Below are 18,127 nucleotides of genomic sequence, written 5' to 3'. Positions count from 1 at the left end.
TATTGGACGTCAAACATACCCGCTGTCGCCACATAGGCTACTCTTTTTTACGACAGGCAGCAAGGGATCTTTTATTTGCGCTTCCCACAGGCAGGATAACACAAACCATGGCCTTTGTTGAACCAGTTATGGATCACTGGTCGGTGCAAGTGGTTTACACCTACCCATTGAGCCTTGCGGAGCACTCACTCAGGGTTTGGAGTCGGGTATCTGGATTAAAAATCCCATGCCTCGACTGGGATCCGAAGCCAGTACCTACCAGCCTGTAGACCGATGGCCTGCCACGACGCAACCGAGGCCGGTCTGACTGTCTGAGAGAACGGCAGAGTATTCTGGCTTGAGTGAATATTGTATAACTATGTTGTATTATGATATGTCATATATTCAGCTGATGAGTCGTAAAACAAACTTAACTGAGAGAACGGCAGATTATTCTGGCTAGAATGAATATTGTATAACTATGTTGTATTATGATATGTCATATATTCAGCTGATGAGTCGTAAAACAAAAAAAGAATTTGAACTTGACTTTTATTATCAGCACACTAATATATTACACACTAATATTTAACATGCTTTAATTACTATAATGTACAAAGCAGTAAGATTGAAATGCATTTTAAAGCGACAAGCATTCGAAATAACAAAGCGGTCGATAATCTACATAGTTCGTAATAACCGAGCGACATTGTCCCGTCAGTGTTGTGTGGCGTCGTTGTCGTCCTCGATGATGAAGGGGCACGTGTCGCTGTAGTTCTGGCAGCGCTTGTTGTTGTCATCCCAAGACAGACCCCACGGTGTCTCCTGACACGACCGGTTGTCGTACAGCAGCCCATGCACGCACGTGGAGAACACGTCACAGCCCAGACACGACTGGTAATTCCCGCTCTCTAGGCCGTCACAATTCGTGATACACGGATCTGCGAAAAAATGTAAACAAGAACAGTTTTGTCTAGTACTCCAAAAATGGTCTGAGACCACAGTTAATTACACTATGTTTTTCCGTATTTTGTTTGTTTGTTTTGCTTAACGACACCACTAGAGCACATTGCCTTATTAATCATCGGCTGTTAGAGTCAAACACTTGGTAATTTTGACCTATAGTCTTAGAAAGGAAACCTGCTACATTTTCCCCATTAGTAGCAAGGGATGTTTATATGCACCATCCCACAGACAGGATAACGTACAATGTATACCACAGCCTTTGATATACCAGTCGTGGTTCACTGGCTGGAACGAGAAACAACCCAATGGGCCCACCGACGGGGATCGATCCTAGACCGACCGGGCACCAGGCGAGTACTATACCACTGGGCTACGTCCCGCCCACATACATTGGTATGAGACCACAATTAATTACACCATGTTTTCCCATATAGACACAATTGGTCTGAGACCACAATTAATTACACCATGTTTTCCCCATATAGACACAATTGGTCTGAGACCACAATTAATTACACCATGTTTTCCCATATAGACACAATTGCTGTAGCAGTTTTATAAATATCACTAGGCCACTCACATTTTACAAGAAACTTTACCTTCATGGGCACAATGAACCCTCAGAAGAACAACCCCTGTTCTGCAGCTCCTTTCTCCCCTGATACCTCAATATTAACAAACCTACGTGGGATAAGAGACTGAATTACACCCATGTCTATGCATTTTATGCAAATGCCGCTTGACTTTCTGGTGCTGAGGTGGACAGTGTGTGGTATCCAGTGTTATCAAGAAGCAAATATCCACAAATTCAGTCAAAGCCATTCCAGCTATTCAAAATACAAAGCAGTTCCTCGGCTAATAATCTCGTCCCAAGAAAACTTCATTTTCTCGCATACGTTGTTGATGTTTGTTTTTGCTTTTGTTTTTGTTTTTGTTTTGTTTTGTTTTTGTTTTGTTTTGCTTTTGTTTTTTGTCACCCAAATAGGGAGATCACTCTAGTCTGTGGCTAAATGTATAAGACATCGCAGATCTGAGATTCGAGAAGTTGAAACTTGTACACATAGTTTACGAGTTTAGTTTGGTTAACGACATTACTAGAAAAAAAAGTTTGTTTTATTTTACGACGCCACTAGAGCACATTGATTTTTTATCTTATCATCGGCTATTGGACGTCAAACATATGATCATTCTGACACTGGGTTTTTTAGAGGAAACCCGCTGTCGCCACATAGGCTACTCTTTTACGACAGGCAGCAAGAGGTATTTTATTTGCGCTTCCCACAGGTAGGATAACACAAATCATGGCCTTTGTTGAACCAGTTATGGATCACAGGTCGGTGCAAGTGGTTTACACCTACCCATTGAGCCTTGCGGAACACTCACTCAGGGTTTGAAGTCGGTATCTGAATTAAAAATCCCATGCCTTGACTAGGATCCGAACCCAGTACCTACAGTCTGTAGACCGATGGCCTAACCACGACGCCACCGAGGCCGGTTTGACATCACTAGAATACATTGATCAATTAATCATCGGCTATTGGATGTCAAACATTTGGTACATTAGGAGCTAGTGATGTAATATTTGCACTATTCCACAAACAATACAACTTTTATATACAAGTTGTGTGCCACTGGTTGAGTTGGAGGACAATATCAGACAATGTGTCCACCGAGCGACTTCGATCGTTCGACCCAAGCACCTCAGGCGAGCGTTCTATCAAATGGGCTGGATTGCGCACATACACATATTACAAGTGTATGGCAACATGACATCTGCATTTAGTCTGCGACTATCTGAAAGCTGTTACAGACTTCGTGGTAACCAGGCTCAAGATGGTGTACAGCCGAGGAAGGAGGTGAGGTCATGGCCGCCTATTTTTACCGCTTGAGTAACACTGATTGGAATAAGGAAAAGCAATACTGTAAAGTTGATATGTGGAGTTACACATTCACATGACGATTTACATTCAATGAGTTATTTTTCTAACTACATTAATACCATAAAACTATGGTACCTTAGTGTGTAGTGTGTTGTGTTGTGCTGTGTGCGTGTCTGTGTATGTATGTCTGTATATGTATGTGTGCGTGTGTGCGTGTTTGTGTATGTGCGCACGCGCATGCATTAGCAAATCCAGAGGGAGTGACGGGCCAAGTGACACCCCCCTCCCCCCCCCCCCCCAAATCCGTTTGAAGTTCCCTTTTTAGTGACTTTCTGGTGGTTTTTCTTTATAATTCATCATAAACAATATGCATCACTAATATTGCCCCGACAACGCGTTAATGAGCATCATTATGAAACAATGTTATTTTACAGATCTCGTCATCTTTGAGTGCTTGGATCATTTACCTTCGACAGACTAAAATGACCATTTTTAGAATTTTGTGACCTCTTGTTACAAAATCCTGTATCCATTCCCTGTGTGTGGGTATGCGCGCGTGTGTGTTTGTGTTTGTGTGTGTGTTTGTGTGTGTGTGTGTGTGTGTGTGTGTGTGTGTGTGTTTGTGTGTGTGTGTGTCCGTGTGTATGTGTGTGCGTGTGTGTTTGTGTGTGTATGTATTCGTATGTGCGTGCGAGTGCTTGCGTGAGTACGTGTGTTTCTGTGTGTTTGCGTGTGCGTGTATGTGTTTGTGTGTGTTTTGTGTGTGTACGTGTGTATGTATGCGCGTGTGTGTGTGTGCGTGTGTATATGCGTGCGTGCGTGTGTGTGTGTGTGCAGGTATTATAATGTTACACAGAATACCTTTAGGTGGTTCTGTCGGTTCCGGATACCTCCATGGCCACGAGGTTGACCTGGAATCTGAAAACAGATATAATAATAAGCGAAACATTGTGCATCTTCTCATCTCCTCCCTCGTCAGCCCCTCCCCCCAGAAAACCCAACAACATAATAATATAATAAAAAAAAAAAAAAAAAAAAAAAAAAAAAACTAATAAATGAATAAAATAAAATAATATAACGAGAGGAGAATTGTCAAGTCTCTCGATGTAGAACATGCGAGAGACAAATTTAATAAAACTTAACTTAATGGATTTGAAGTACTAGTATAAACTAAAGTTGTTTTCAAATAACACTCACAATAATTTTATTTGTATTAAAATAAGTAACTACACGCAACTGAATGTGAATAAAAACAGAGTTAATATCCAAATTGTCAGTGTGAAATATTGTGTTGGTTTTTTGTTCTGCAATATGCAGGTGAAGGTTCATTCGACAACTGTTTCTTTTCAAACGATTAAGAACGTTGATGAGTAATATATATGTTTTATGTAAAATATATGTTATGTGACACAAAATGTATATACAATGGTCAAGGGATTTACATTCGCAATGTGAGAAAAAGAGCAACAATTTAATGACCACAACACAATCCTCATAGATTAGCTAAGCCTATGTTTATGAAATGAGGTGAACAGTTAGATGTTGTAGACAAAATTAGATAAAAAAAAAATATTTAGGTAGATGTTATAAATACAATTAGATAAACATTAGATAGATGTAGATACAGTTAGATAGACATTGGGTAGATGTTGTAGATACAGTTAGATAGACATTAGGTAGATGTTGTAGATACAATTAGATAAACATTAGGTAGATGTTGTAGATACAGTTAGATAGACATTGGGTTGATGTTGTAGATACAATTAGATAAACATTAGGTAGATGTTGTAGATACAATTAGATAAACATTAGGTAGATGTTGTAGATACAGTTAGATAGACATTGAGTTGATGTTGTAGATACAATTAGATAAACATTAGGTAGATGTTGCAGATACAATTAGTTAAACATTAGGTAGATGTTGTAGATACAGTTAGATAGATATTGGGTTGATGTTGTAGATGTAGGTAGATAAAGATGAGGTATCATCGACGTCCCAAACTGCGTTTACCTAACGACAAAAACATGCATATGATATTTACGGAAATACTATTTTACATTTTTCAGCTAAGATATGTGAAACAAAATAAATTGTAATCAATTAACGTGAAAAATGAACAATGTGGACATAAAATAAATCCATTTTAATAAACAAACGTGAAACACCTCCAGTAAACAGGAAAAAGTGCAACGTTTCTAATTGCTTTCAGGCGCATGCGTTTGCTAAACGTATCGTACCGCGCATGTGCGGTTCGTCATTTTCCATTTTTAATGACACTACATGAAAAATATATGTTTCTTAAATATGCACAGTTGACGAACACGTTGTTTATTTTTTTTTTAAAAAGGAAATATTCAGTTTGTCAAGCGTTCTGGTCCGTTCCGCGTTTTACCAACACACATCGCTAACACTTGATGTCAATACTGATAGCCAATACGTTCATACCAGTGAATAGTTTGTAAAATATATATTTTTAATGAATTGATTCTTAATTAACACAATTTATACACTCAAAATTATTTACAATTGTTATGAATCAATTATGAATACTATTCACTATAGCAGAGGCACAAAAATGTAGCATACATTTTGCAGATCGAATATAATCAATGAAAACAAATTCCAACAACAGGAGGCTTAAAACTCATAAAATTTGATCTTGTTGATCTGCACGTGTGAGATCTAGTGACACGCACCGAATGTTAATTCATCTTCCTCCATTTTAAGTCAATTTCTACGAGTTATGTGGACCCGATATCAGTAATTTTAAGGAATAAAAAAAAATGACTTGGTAAAATTAATGATTTTAGGGATTTGTAATGTTTTGTGTTTAGATACTTACTTGTCTGAACTTTATTGGTAATGAAAATGTTCCTGAACTGTGAAAAAAAACCCTCTCAAATGAACGACTAGCAGACGACAACAAATCGGATGTTGATTGCATGAACCATTCATGAGTAAACAAACTGAACGGAGTTGCAAGCATAACGCAGTTAGGGACGTTGACGATAGATGTTGTAGATGCGATTCAATAAAAAATTAGGTAGATGTTGTAGATATAATTCGATAAACATTAGGTAGATGTTGTAGATACAGTTACATAAACATTAGGTAGATGTTGTAGATACAATTAGATAAACATTAGGTAGATGCAGATACAATTAGATAAACATTAGGTAGATGTTGTAGATACAGTTAGATAAACATTAGGTAGATGTTGTAGATGCAGTTAGATAAACATTAGGTAGATGTTGTAGATGCAGTTAGATAAACATTAGGTAGATGTTGTAGATACAGTTAGATAGACATTGGGTTGATGTTGTAGATACAATTAGATAAACATTAGGTAGATGTTGTAGATACAATTAGATAAACATTAGGTAGATGTTGTAGATACAATTAGATAAACATTAGGTAGATGTTGTAGATACAGTTAGACAAACATTAGGTAGATGTTGTAGATACAATTAGATAAACATTAGGTAGATGTTGTAGATACAATTAGATAAACATTAGGTAGATGTAGATACAGTTAGATAAACATTAGGTAGATGTAAATACAATCAGATGAAGGGGTAGATGTTGTAGATAATCTTACCTGTATGGAATGCTGTGAAGAGGTAGATGTTGTACATACTATAAATTTTACCTCTATGGAATGCTGTGAGGAGGTAGATGTAGTACATACTATAAATCCTACCTCTATGGAATGCTGTGAAGGGGTAGATGTTGTAGATAATCTTACCGCTATGGAATGCTATAAAGACGTAGATGTTGTACATACCATAAATCCTACCTGTATGGAATGCTGTGAAGTTGTAAATGTTATACATACTATAAATCTTACCTCTATGGAATGCTGTGAAGACGTAGATGTTGTACATACCATAAATCCTACCTCTATGGAATGCTGTGAAGTGGTAAATGTTATACATACTATAAATCCTACCTGTATGGAATGCTGTAAACAGGTAGATGTTGTACATACTATAAATCCTACCTGTATGGAATGTTGTGAAGAGGTAGATGTTGTACATACTATAAATCCTACCTGTATGGAATGTTGTGAAGAGGTAGATGTTGTACATACTATAAATCCTACCTGTATGGAATGCTGTGAAGACGTAGATGTTGTACATACTATAAATCCTACCTGTATGGAATGCTGTGAAGAGGTAGATGTTGTACATACTATAAATACTACCTCTATGGAATGCTGTGAAGAGGTAGATGTTGTACATAATATAAATCATACCTGTATGGAATGCTGTGAAGAGGTAGATGTTGTACATACTATAAATACTACCTGTATGGAATGCTGTGAAGAGGTAGATGTTGTACATACTATAAATACTACCTCTATGGAATGCTGTGAAGAGGTAGATGTTGTACATACCATAAATCCTACCTGTATGGAATGCTGTGAAGAGGTAGATGTTGTAGATAATGACGAACACAACGACTCTGAAGTCGATCATCTTCCGGAGCTAGTTTCCAGACGAAGCGCGATTAACATCATTGCAGAAATAATCTCTCGGCGTGGTGGTCTGTGACACACGTAGGCCAAACAGAGTTAATTGTTCAGTTTGGTGTTACAATGCGAGAAGTAGCTCAACAGAAATATGTATGTTTGCCATTCAAGACAGCAAGGCTTTATTTACCGGGGAATGAGGTGAGTCCGCAGGGTGGCAGTTGCTCTACACAAACAATAAGAAGAGTGTCCGGTTTAGTTTAGATACTCTTTGTGCCTGGCTGGCGGGCCCTGTCTGGACCTTTTTGCTTTAAGGAAAGAGCTAGATAATTAGTGATTGGTAGTGAGTGAAAGAAAACTGGGTGTAATAAACTCCCCCCCCCCCCCCCCCCTCCCACCACTGAATTATTTACTCTCTAAATTGATTGGTTCAGCCACTCGGATACGAATCCAGCACATACCAGTTAAATGCTAGTACATGTACGTGAGTTTTGGCGCTTTGCAGGCGCGGAACCCGGAAAGCGGGCGCACATGACATAATTTCTATTGTTAGTCTTATTATAGACATGATTTTTGAGGCGTCCGGTTTTCGTGATCCACGCCCGCGTCGAGCCAGAAACCGTCCACATGCAAAACTTCCCACAGACACGACAGATTAACCACTGCGCTGTAAAGATAAAGTCAGTCGCGATACTAGGGCAAGCTGGTTGATGCGGAGTTGTAGAAGTTAAAATATGTTTTGTTTGAAGACACCACTAGAACACATTTATTTATTAATCATCGGCTATTGGAGGTCAAACATTTGGTATTTTGTTTACATATAGTCTTAGAGAGGAAACCCGCTACATTTTTTTTTATAGGCACCATCCCACAAACAGGATAGCACACACCACAGCCTTTGATATACCAGTCGTGGTGCGCTGGCTGGAATTATAAATAACCTAATGGACACACCGACAGGGATCGGTCGTAGACCGACCGCACATCAGGCGAACACGTTACCACTGGGCTACGTGCCGCCCCCGAGTTGTATAAAGTGACACAACAATAATAAACTGATTGCATGGGATAATATTATTGTAGAACCTCCCAGTCGGTGTACTATTTGTCTTGCAAATCTGCAGTAACCAATTAAGTGAATCTAATAGTTAATTTTCTGTGGCCTGAAAGGAAGGGACAGAGCGTGTACGTAATCCTGGACAATTTGCATGTTGGATAGGAATAAACATTGTTCATCACGTATTGTACCCCTCCACGGTGGCATGCTGTTTGTCGACGGTTCACCCCGAGATTGCGCATCACACTGCGCAAACACAATGGCATCTTGCACAACGAGGAGGACCATTTACAAAAAAAAAAAAAAAAGTAAAAAAGAAAGTTAGAATGAAAAAACTCACGGTAGTGAAAGATTATGTTTGTACCTGTATATTGTTTGAGTAAGATGTAGTTTGGATTTTCTTTTTCATTGTGACACAATTGTTTTTGTAAAATGTAATTAAATTGACAAATAATTTAAGTGCGTCAGGCAAAAAGAAGATTTCGCTTCCCGTTCAACAAATTTACCATTCAAAATTTAAAAGAAAAATTGTCCTACTCTTAAAAATGCAATTTTAATTGTCGGCAGAGAGCTCTCCGGAAGCGCTTTGGTCGAACGATCAATTCTCCGACTGGATATTTTGCCCCGTCACAACCAGTGCCTCGTGACTAATATATCAAAGGCCGCGGGAAAGTGCATATAAAAGATCCCTTGCTGATAATAGAAAAACGTACCGGGTTTCTTGAAGGCTATCTTTCACAATTATCAAATGTTTGACATCCAATGGCAGATGAGTTGTAGTGGATATTAATATATTAATAATCGGCTATTGGTTGTCAAGCAGTAGGCAATTTGAGATAGGAAACCATCTACATTTTTCTATTAGTAGCAAGGAATCTTTTATATGCACCATCCCACAGACAGGATAGTACATACAATGACCTTTGAAATACCAGTCGTGGTCACTGGCTGGAACGAGAAATAGCCCAATGGTCCCACCGATGGGGATCGATCGCAGACCCCGACCGCGCATCAGCCGAACACAAAACAAAACACATGACATGTATACAAAACAATTTCACATTTTATTATTTATATCAGTACAAATTTTAAGTGCGTGCCAATGTGCGTGTGTGTGTGTGTGTGTGTGTGTGTGTGTGTGAAAAATGGTGCACAGTCCACAGGGCCCAGTCTTTTCCACAACCCAAATGTGTATTTCTATTCAATAATTTCTTTCTGTATACAATAAAACACAATATATCACAAATTATAACTACAACGTCATTACAACATAATCTATTTGGTAAGTCGTATTCCTATTGAAGCCAGTCATTGCCCACTAATGCGGTTGTCAAATGCGTTCTCCAAAATGTCTTTAGTAAATCGTCTGAATAAAAAATGATGAGGCTTGATATTGAATAATATTATGATTTAGTCCCAATAAAAACAAAACAAAAAACAAAATAAAACCGAAAGTAAAATACAAACTAAAAAAAAACCCCAACGTACCTCCCCTCCCACCCAACCCCCAAAAAAGAGAAAACAACAAAAAATCCCCCCAACCCCCAAACAAAACCAAAACAAACCCCAACCCCCCAAAAACCCCAACCCAATAACCAACAACCCCACACTAAATAGAAAAGAAACTCAAAATTACTTAAAAAGTAATCGCCAATCGAAACATTATTATTTTAAATGTTGATAATATATATATATATATATATATATATATATATATATATATATATATATATATATATCAGTACAAATGTATTTAGTGAAAGTGTGTTTGTTTAGTTTTAGAGCGGGACTTTCTTTTTCTCTGACATGACGTTTTCCCAAGCACGCGGTGTGTCCGGGCGGTGGCTAGGAGGTCCATCGAGCGTGGTCGAGAACAAACCCGGCAGTTTGTCCGGAATTTCCTTCTGTCCCACGATGTACGGAGCGCTTCCTTCTAGCTGACGTATTTCCTGTCGTCGGTACACCCACTTGTTTCTCATCAGCTTGATCTTGCGACGTCTGCAATGTGAATTTTAGATGGCACCACTATGTTCTCATTAACACACAGTCGTATTATTTAAAATTATATATGCCCCACCTCATCCCCCCAAAACACACAGACTATACACTATACACATACCTAACACGCATGAATGCATATGTAGTAACTAATCAAGCAAATGGAAATGGTTTATTTAACAACGCACTCAACACATTTTAGTTACGGTTATATGGCGTCAGACATATGGTTAAGGGCCACACAGATATTGAGGGAGGAAACCCGCTGTCGCCACTTCATGGGCTACTCTACTCATTTGCCACACGCTTTCTATCAGCAACCAAACTAGCTCTGTGTATGCAATCTACAATGCTTTAAACATAATAATAATAATAATAATAATAATAATAATAAAAATAATAATGTTTGGTTTGTTTAACGACACCACTGTAGCACATTGATTAATTAATCATCGACTATTGGATGTCAAACATTTGGTAATTCTGACTAATGCAGCAAGGGATCTGTTATATGCACTTTCCCAGAGACAGAATAGTACATACCACAACCTTTGATATACCAGTCGTGATGCACTGGCTGGAATTATTTTAAACACGTCTGTGACCTATATACGTTTTATTACCTGTCACAGGCCCTGAATTGTATTTTATTTTATTTTTTGAAAAAGTCGGATAAAATTTGATACTAACACTTAACTTGTTGTGACTAATATATTAGTATGAACGACATAACCGCTTTACACAGGCGTCATTGTTTCTTGAACGTTAAAACATATCATGTTCAATTTTTATGATTCCAAGTGTATAACTATTTCATCTATTTAAAATACTATGCAATAACAATCGCACTCTTTCTTTGGGAACTTAATACCCGGATTAAGGGGAATCCTAATTCGGCTTTTTCCGTCTTGTGATTCCAGGTGTATAACTATTTCATCTATTTAAAATACTATGAACTTAATACCTGGACTTAATCAGTTATTTGTTTTAATTTGAGTTAAAAACAACAACTGAAACCATCTGTTTTGTTTTCATTCTTATATAGTGTATATATTTATATATCTGTCTACAGGTATTACAGTTGGGGCGGGATTTGGCGGAGTCGATTGAGTGCTTGTCTGAGGTGCTTACGTCGCAGGATCAAACTACTTCGGTGGATTTATTCAACTCAGTGGGGTTTTCTCGTTCCAACCAGTGCATCACAACTGGCCAAAATAAGTAATATGTGTTTTCCTGTCTGTGGGAAAGTGCATATAAAAGATCCCTTGCTGCCAAAAATGTAGCGAATTTCCTCTAAAGGATACGAGTCATAATTACCAAATGTTTGAAATCCAATAGCCGATGATTAATAAGTCAATATGCTCTAGTGATGTTGAAAAACAAAACAAACTTTAACAGTATTACAGTTGTAGATAAATACATCCATTCATCCATTCATGTTTCAGACGTTTACCTGTAGAGGCACGCTGCTGTCACGGAGATTGCCGAAAGGATGATTACTGCTCCGGCGCCAGCAATGATCACGTGATCCATCAGCATGCTCTTCTTCTCCACTTCAGGCGGGGCTGTTTGAACCAAAGACATTAAAATTTTTTAAATTTATATCACTTTGGTCATAGAATACAAAGAAATCTTTAAAACGTACAGTCAATTCATAACAGTATAAGCAAATAATTCACAATAATTAAACAAAGTACTTTGGCATATTAAACATCATTCAATACGATTCGATATCACAGATATTAAGGCGACGTCACACGATACGAGTGCATTGTACGATAATAGCCGATTGCACAAAAACCGATGAAAGCGTAATGTTGTCTTGTCACAATCGGCTATTGTCTGCGCTATTTTTATACGAGGCACCCATATCGTTTCGCGTCGCCATAATCTGATCTGACCGCATCCGATTTGTTCTGGTGTACGAAGTGATATGTCTTGTTAAATGATTATGCTGCTAACAGAACAAAGAATGTAGCGTAGTTTTCTCTGGCAAGTGCGTATCAGAATTACTAAATGTTTTACATCCAGTAGCCGATGATTAACGATGATTAATGTGCTCTATTGTTAAATGATTAAAATACAACGTTATAATATTAGCAGAAATAAATAATATCAACATAGAAAAAACAACGACTCTCCAAGAGAAGAATTAAAATGAAATGACTAAAGTTAAAGTTTGTTTTGTTTAACACCACTAAAGAACATTGATGTATTAATCATCGGCTATTGGATATCAAGCATTTTGGTAAGTCTAACATGTATAGAGGGAATCTGTTGCATCTTTCCACTAGTACCAAGGGATCTTTTATTTGCACTTTCTCAACCAGGACAGCACATACCACGGACTTTGATGTACCAGTCGTGGTGCACCGGTTGTGTTGTGGTGAGAATGGGTCCACTGGGTTAGGTTGGTGGTGGGGGTGGGGTGTTCTATCCTACGACGCAACACTTCAAGCGAGTGCTGTACCAACTAGATCAAACGTCATCCGACCCCCTCAGATTATCCAACCGTCAAGTGTATGGCGAAGAATATATCGAGATGCTGTCCTGCATGGTAGTATAGGGCGGGACGTAGCCCAGTAGTAAAGCGCTCGCTTGGTGCGCGGTCGGTCTAGGATCGATCCCCGTCGGTGGGTCCATTGGGCTATTTCTCGTCACAGCCAGTGCACCACGACTGGTTTATCAAAGGCCGTGGTATGTGCTATTCTGTCTGTGGGATAGTGCATATACAAGAACCCTTGCTACTAATAGAAAACTATTAGCGGGTTTCCTCACTATGACTGTGTCAAAATGACATCCAATAGCCGATGATTAATAAATCAATGTGCTCTAGTGGTGTCGTTAAACGAAACAAACTTCTTCTTCTTCCTGCACGGTAGATGGACTGTAAAGCTGTAATATATGAGTGTGTTTACCTGTGTTAGACAGGTACGTACCAAAACAATAGGCTGCCGGGCAGACGTCAACCGGTGACAGACGATACACTCGGTAGTGTCCGCAGTTCTTGACCTGTATTGTCCAGTCACGTGCACAGCAGTCGCCCAACGCTCGTCTGCACACGGTCCGGTTCACAACCCCGTCTGACACTTCCGGGATCGACTCTAAAACAATATTAATTAGTCTATGAGCTGTAATATTGTTTTGATTGCTGTAGGAGGAATATCTATTAGTAAAAACGAAAATGCCGGTGTTTTCTTTTTGTGTTTTTTTTTGTGTTTTTTTTTAAATATAAAGAGTACACAGTTGTGTCTCAATCAATATATATATATGTCTCACATAAACGTCATACAGAACACAATACAATGATGCAAAACAAATTAATAAAGCATAACTAACGTAAAGAAACGTCATATAGCGTAACGTAACGCAACGTAACGTAAAACAAATCTCAATATTACAGCATGCACAGCACAGACTAACATGGCATACTAGTAACACAACATAACACAACACAACGCAACGCAACGCAACAACACAACACAAGGCATTATCACAACAAACTGTGTATTATTATTATCCATATGGTTCAACTTAACCGAGTTAATAATAATCATACGAAGCACACGTGTAATAACAAATGTAATGACTTAAATTTTGGGAAGCTACGTCATAACATGACGTTGCTTCTCCAGTCCTAGCTCAGACTGTGCATTTGAAATATGACGTCATTTCATCTTCACCTTCTAGTTGTGGCTGAAACATTTTTAGTTGGGTTTCTTATTCATAAAGAAAACAACAATAATAATATGGTAATAAAGAAATTATTACACTCGTGTGTGAGTCGTACTGATTTTACGAAACTCGTGTCAGGATTCATGTATCTCGCTCGGGCAATACAAAAATCCTGCCACTCGTTTCGTAAAATCAGTACGACACACAAGCTCGTATAATAATCACTATATGTGTCAGTATAAAAATTTAATATGAATGTGCTAAAACCATTGGAGACAGTTTACAATTACAACGTGTATATCAAAGTATTTCATACGCGTACATAGACCATAGGCATTAATCACACCCCACCCCACCGCTAGGATACTTCGTGAACGTCCGTGGAAATGTTTGTCACTGAAGTGTTTAATAAAACTCGAACATTTCAAAATTGAAGACATGAATTGCTTGTTTGACATACTGTACTAATTACTTAAATAAGTGGTATATATCTACAGTTATAATTTAGAAGCATGACACATTCAACTTATTTCCGTGCTTATATTCAATTAAGATTCAAGCACGGTGTCCTGGGCACACACCTCAGTTATCTGGGCTGTCTGTCCAGGACAGTGGGTTACTTGTTAGTTAGTGGTTAGTGAGAGAGAAGAGAGTGTAGTGGCCTTACATCTACCCATTAAGCCCTTAAGGACACACTCTGAATGGGAGCCTGTACCTGGCAGCGAACCCTGTAACTACCAGCCTGTAATCCGATGGCTTAACCACTGCGACACCGAGGCCGGTGCATAACACATACATTCTCCCAACCTGACATCTAGTGATATTAACGAGCTTTGTGGACGGACCTCTATCAAGGGCAGATTACTCATGTATGTCCGTCAGCAGGATGTAATACCCAATGCTACTAGAGAAACTTGTTGTTGTTGACGAGATTCAGCCAGGTATGGTCAGTATGCATACATCTTATATTCATCTATTAATCTTAACACAAGGAAGTATTGGCACCACAGCAACTTCCGTGCACATGAGTGATACCCTATTAAGAGTTTTCCATAAAGTCTTCTGTATAAAAGAACTCTCGGATGAAGTGCCCAACATCCTTTGCTCACAGCATTCGAAAGGTCACTTCTTGCAAGATACCAAAACGTAAGTAAAATTTGCTTTAAAATTTCGTCGAAATAATTCCTAAATCTTTTTTGCTTCCAAATTACAGCAGCACTCGAGTATTTTCTACTGCTGTGTCTGTAATTAAATTTTTGCTATTTAGTATTGACGGCTGGCATAAAGGTAATACAAAGTGTCATTTCACTAGAAACATTATTTCGTAATACGCTACAGAATACTACGGAAGAGCATTAGGGCCAAACGAAGTTTTTTTCGATTTGGAAACTGGAACTTTCGAGATACTAACTCTAAATTTCAGTGTTAGTATCTCAAAATTTCTAGTTAAGAACTAAAAAAAAACAGAAACCTTTTCTTCGCTTGGCCCTAATGCTCTTTCGTAGAATACAGCGTACTTTAATGTTAGTTCTGTTTTTGGTATTAGATGATTGTGTAAGAGTTGTTCCAATCACGTTCTAACCTGAATTTGAAAAGTTAGATGAAGTTTGTTTTGTTTAACGACATCACTAGAGCACATGGATTTACTAATCATAAGCTATTGGTAATTCTGAATTATAGTTTTAGAAAGGAAACCCGCTATATTGTTCCGTTAGCAGCAAATAGTATTTTGTATGCACCATCCGACAGACAGTATATAAAATACCACGGCCTTTGATGTACCATTTGTGATGCACTGGCTGGAACGAGAATTAGCCCAATTGGCCCACCAACGGGGATTGATCCCACACCGAGTGCTTTGCCACTGGACTATGTTCCTCACCTAAACTGACCCCAAGCTTGAAACACTGCGATGTATTTTTAGAGCCGTTTTTGATAATTGAAATGACACATTACTTGCATTACTTCCATACACACCTTTTTGTTTTGATCATAATAGTGTTTGTAAATACCACAAAATGCATGTTTTAAATAATTATAAAAAGGCAAGTACCTCTGAGAAGTAAAGGTTATGGAGATGATATCTAGTCTCTTTTTACTTTTAGAGTGTATTTCTCCGTTTCAAAAAGTTAAAATTTGTTTTCTTTATCGACACCACTAGAGCACATTGATTAATTAAACACCGGCTACTGGATGTCAAACATTTGGTAATTCTGACACATAGTCATCAGAGGAAACCCGTTACATGTTTCCCAATGCAGCAAGGGATCGTTTATATGCGCTTTCCCACAGACAAGCATAATACGGTCTTCGTCCATTGATTGGAACATGACAAAATCTAATCAGTTCAATTGATCCACCGAGGTGGTTCGATCCTGCGACGCAAGCACCTCAAGCGAGCACTCAACCGACTGAGATAAATCCCACCCGCTTCTCCGTTTCAACGTCACAGACACTTGCTGTATCCTGTTTTAACTTTATCCATAAGTATTACATATTTGTAAATTAACCAAACTTACCACGGGTTAAAACGTGCTTCTGCGACTTTAATGTTGTTTTTTCTTCCTCTTCTTTTTTAATGGAAGAAATGGACTCGTCTGTCTTACTAGAGTTTTTTGGCGTCTTGTACTGTATATTACTCTCTTTTTTTAAACCTCAGGAAAATGATGAAATTACTGATTGTCCTGTTTCTGGTTTCCATGGTGATCGTCACTGTTACAAGCATTGGATATCGCTATGACAATCGCTACGGCAATCGCTACGGCATCGGCAACATTGGCGGATTCCCCATAAGAGGATACCCTATTCAGTATGGCAATGGATGGCCAAACTACCGCTATATGAAGCGCATCATGTACTGACGAAGTAAGTTGCTTAACCCAATTGCTTATTTGTTTATTTAACTCTTTCTCATTTGGTCAAAACAATATACATATAATAAAATAAACACCCTACCCAAAAAGGGAGGAAAATTACATGTTGTGGCCATATTTCCTAAAAGAAAGACAAATACACATAATTTTCATATAATATAAATTTCATATTTTATTGATGTACAAAACCAAATAATTATATGCTTTAAACTAATAACATATTTTATTAGTATTAGTATTAGTATTAGTATTAGTTTAGTTTAGTATTAATATTAGTATTAGTAGTAATAGCAGCAGCAATAGTAATAGTGGTAATAGTATTAGTATTCGTGGTAATAGTAGTACTAGTACTTAATATTCTAATCACGTATACGTATTCTAATGACATTATTTATTGTTTTTAATTTGTACGATGTTTGTAATTGAAAACGTCCTATCCAAAAGTTGCATTATTTATATCTCCCCTACGAAGAGTGCAGAGGCACGTTTATGAATACATTAAACAATTATACACCCAGTACAGAGCGAAGTAAATATTGGCAGCATTTTGTAGTATTTACATCTTACTATCACTTCTTCTTCTTCTTTTTTCTAGCAGATCATGAGCTGTCTATGAAAACAAGACTTTGCCAACACAAAACGACTACAAATTCCATCATGCATTAATTTTCTGAAGCATATATTTGAAAATAAATTACAGTATTTAGCAGAGATATATGTTTGTTGAAAGTTTTATTTTATTTTATTGTAGTGGTTGTCTAATATTATAGCACATCCATATCAACTACTTATATCGTATTGTGGTGGCTTCTGTTTTTTAGGACAATGTCAGATAACGTAGGTCAAACTGAAGAAAATAGTTACAAACATATACAAACAGAGGATAGACGGAAATCCAGACAGACCAAGAAGGGTAACGGGGGGAGGGGGGGGGATGACCTACACCGCCTCTAAGAATAAAGTGTCATTTCTTTATAACAACTGGTTTATAATTCTCATTGAAGTTCTAGTTTCAGAAATTTGGTTCATGTGCCCTTTTGCCCTTAATCCCCTCCCTGGCATAGTTCCTGGGTCCGCCCTTTAGACACTTATCTGAGTACGCTACTATCCCATACATGTCTGTCCAAAGACGTGCTGACTCTCACCTGCCATCCATATGGGGTAGATGGTGCCACACTTGACCCGATCTGCGCACGACGTGCTCAAGTCGATGGAACGTCCTAGTCG

At 38.0% G+C, this 18,127-nt stretch overlaps 1 protein-coding gene across 1 annotated transcript in view; it reads right to left on the bottom strand.

Annotated features, from left to right (window-relative positions):
• Positions 1-10,107: 10,107 nt before the first annotated feature.
• The window catches only part of LOC121374187 (oncoprotein-induced transcript 3 protein-like), a 10,589-nt gene continuing 2,569 nt past the window's right edge, over positions 10,108-18,127 (bottom strand). The window contains exons 2-5 of the mRNA XM_041501170.1: positions 18,046-18,127; positions 13,292-13,456; positions 11,806-11,917; positions 10,108-10,352 (exon numbers count right to left, since the gene is read on the bottom strand). The exon at positions 18,046-18,127 is cut by the window's right edge and continues 146 nt beyond it. Coding sequence (XP_041357104.1) covers positions 10,133-10,352; positions 11,806-11,917; positions 13,292-13,456; positions 18,046-18,127 — 579 coding nt within the window. The 3' untranslated portion in view covers positions 10,108-10,132. The remainder of the gene's footprint in view (positions 10,353-11,805; positions 11,918-13,291; positions 13,457-18,045) is intronic.

Source organism: Gigantopelta aegis, chromosome 6 (genome assembly GCF_016097555.1).
Source record: "Gigantopelta aegis isolate Gae_Host chromosome 6, Gae_host_genome, whole genome shotgun sequence".
Lineage (NCBI taxonomy): Eukaryota > Metazoa > Mollusca > Gastropoda > Neomphalida > Peltospiridae > Gigantopelta > Gigantopelta aegis.
The sequence above is the reverse complement of the archived record's forward strand: the minus strand, read 5'-3'. Positions and strand labels throughout refer to the sequence as shown.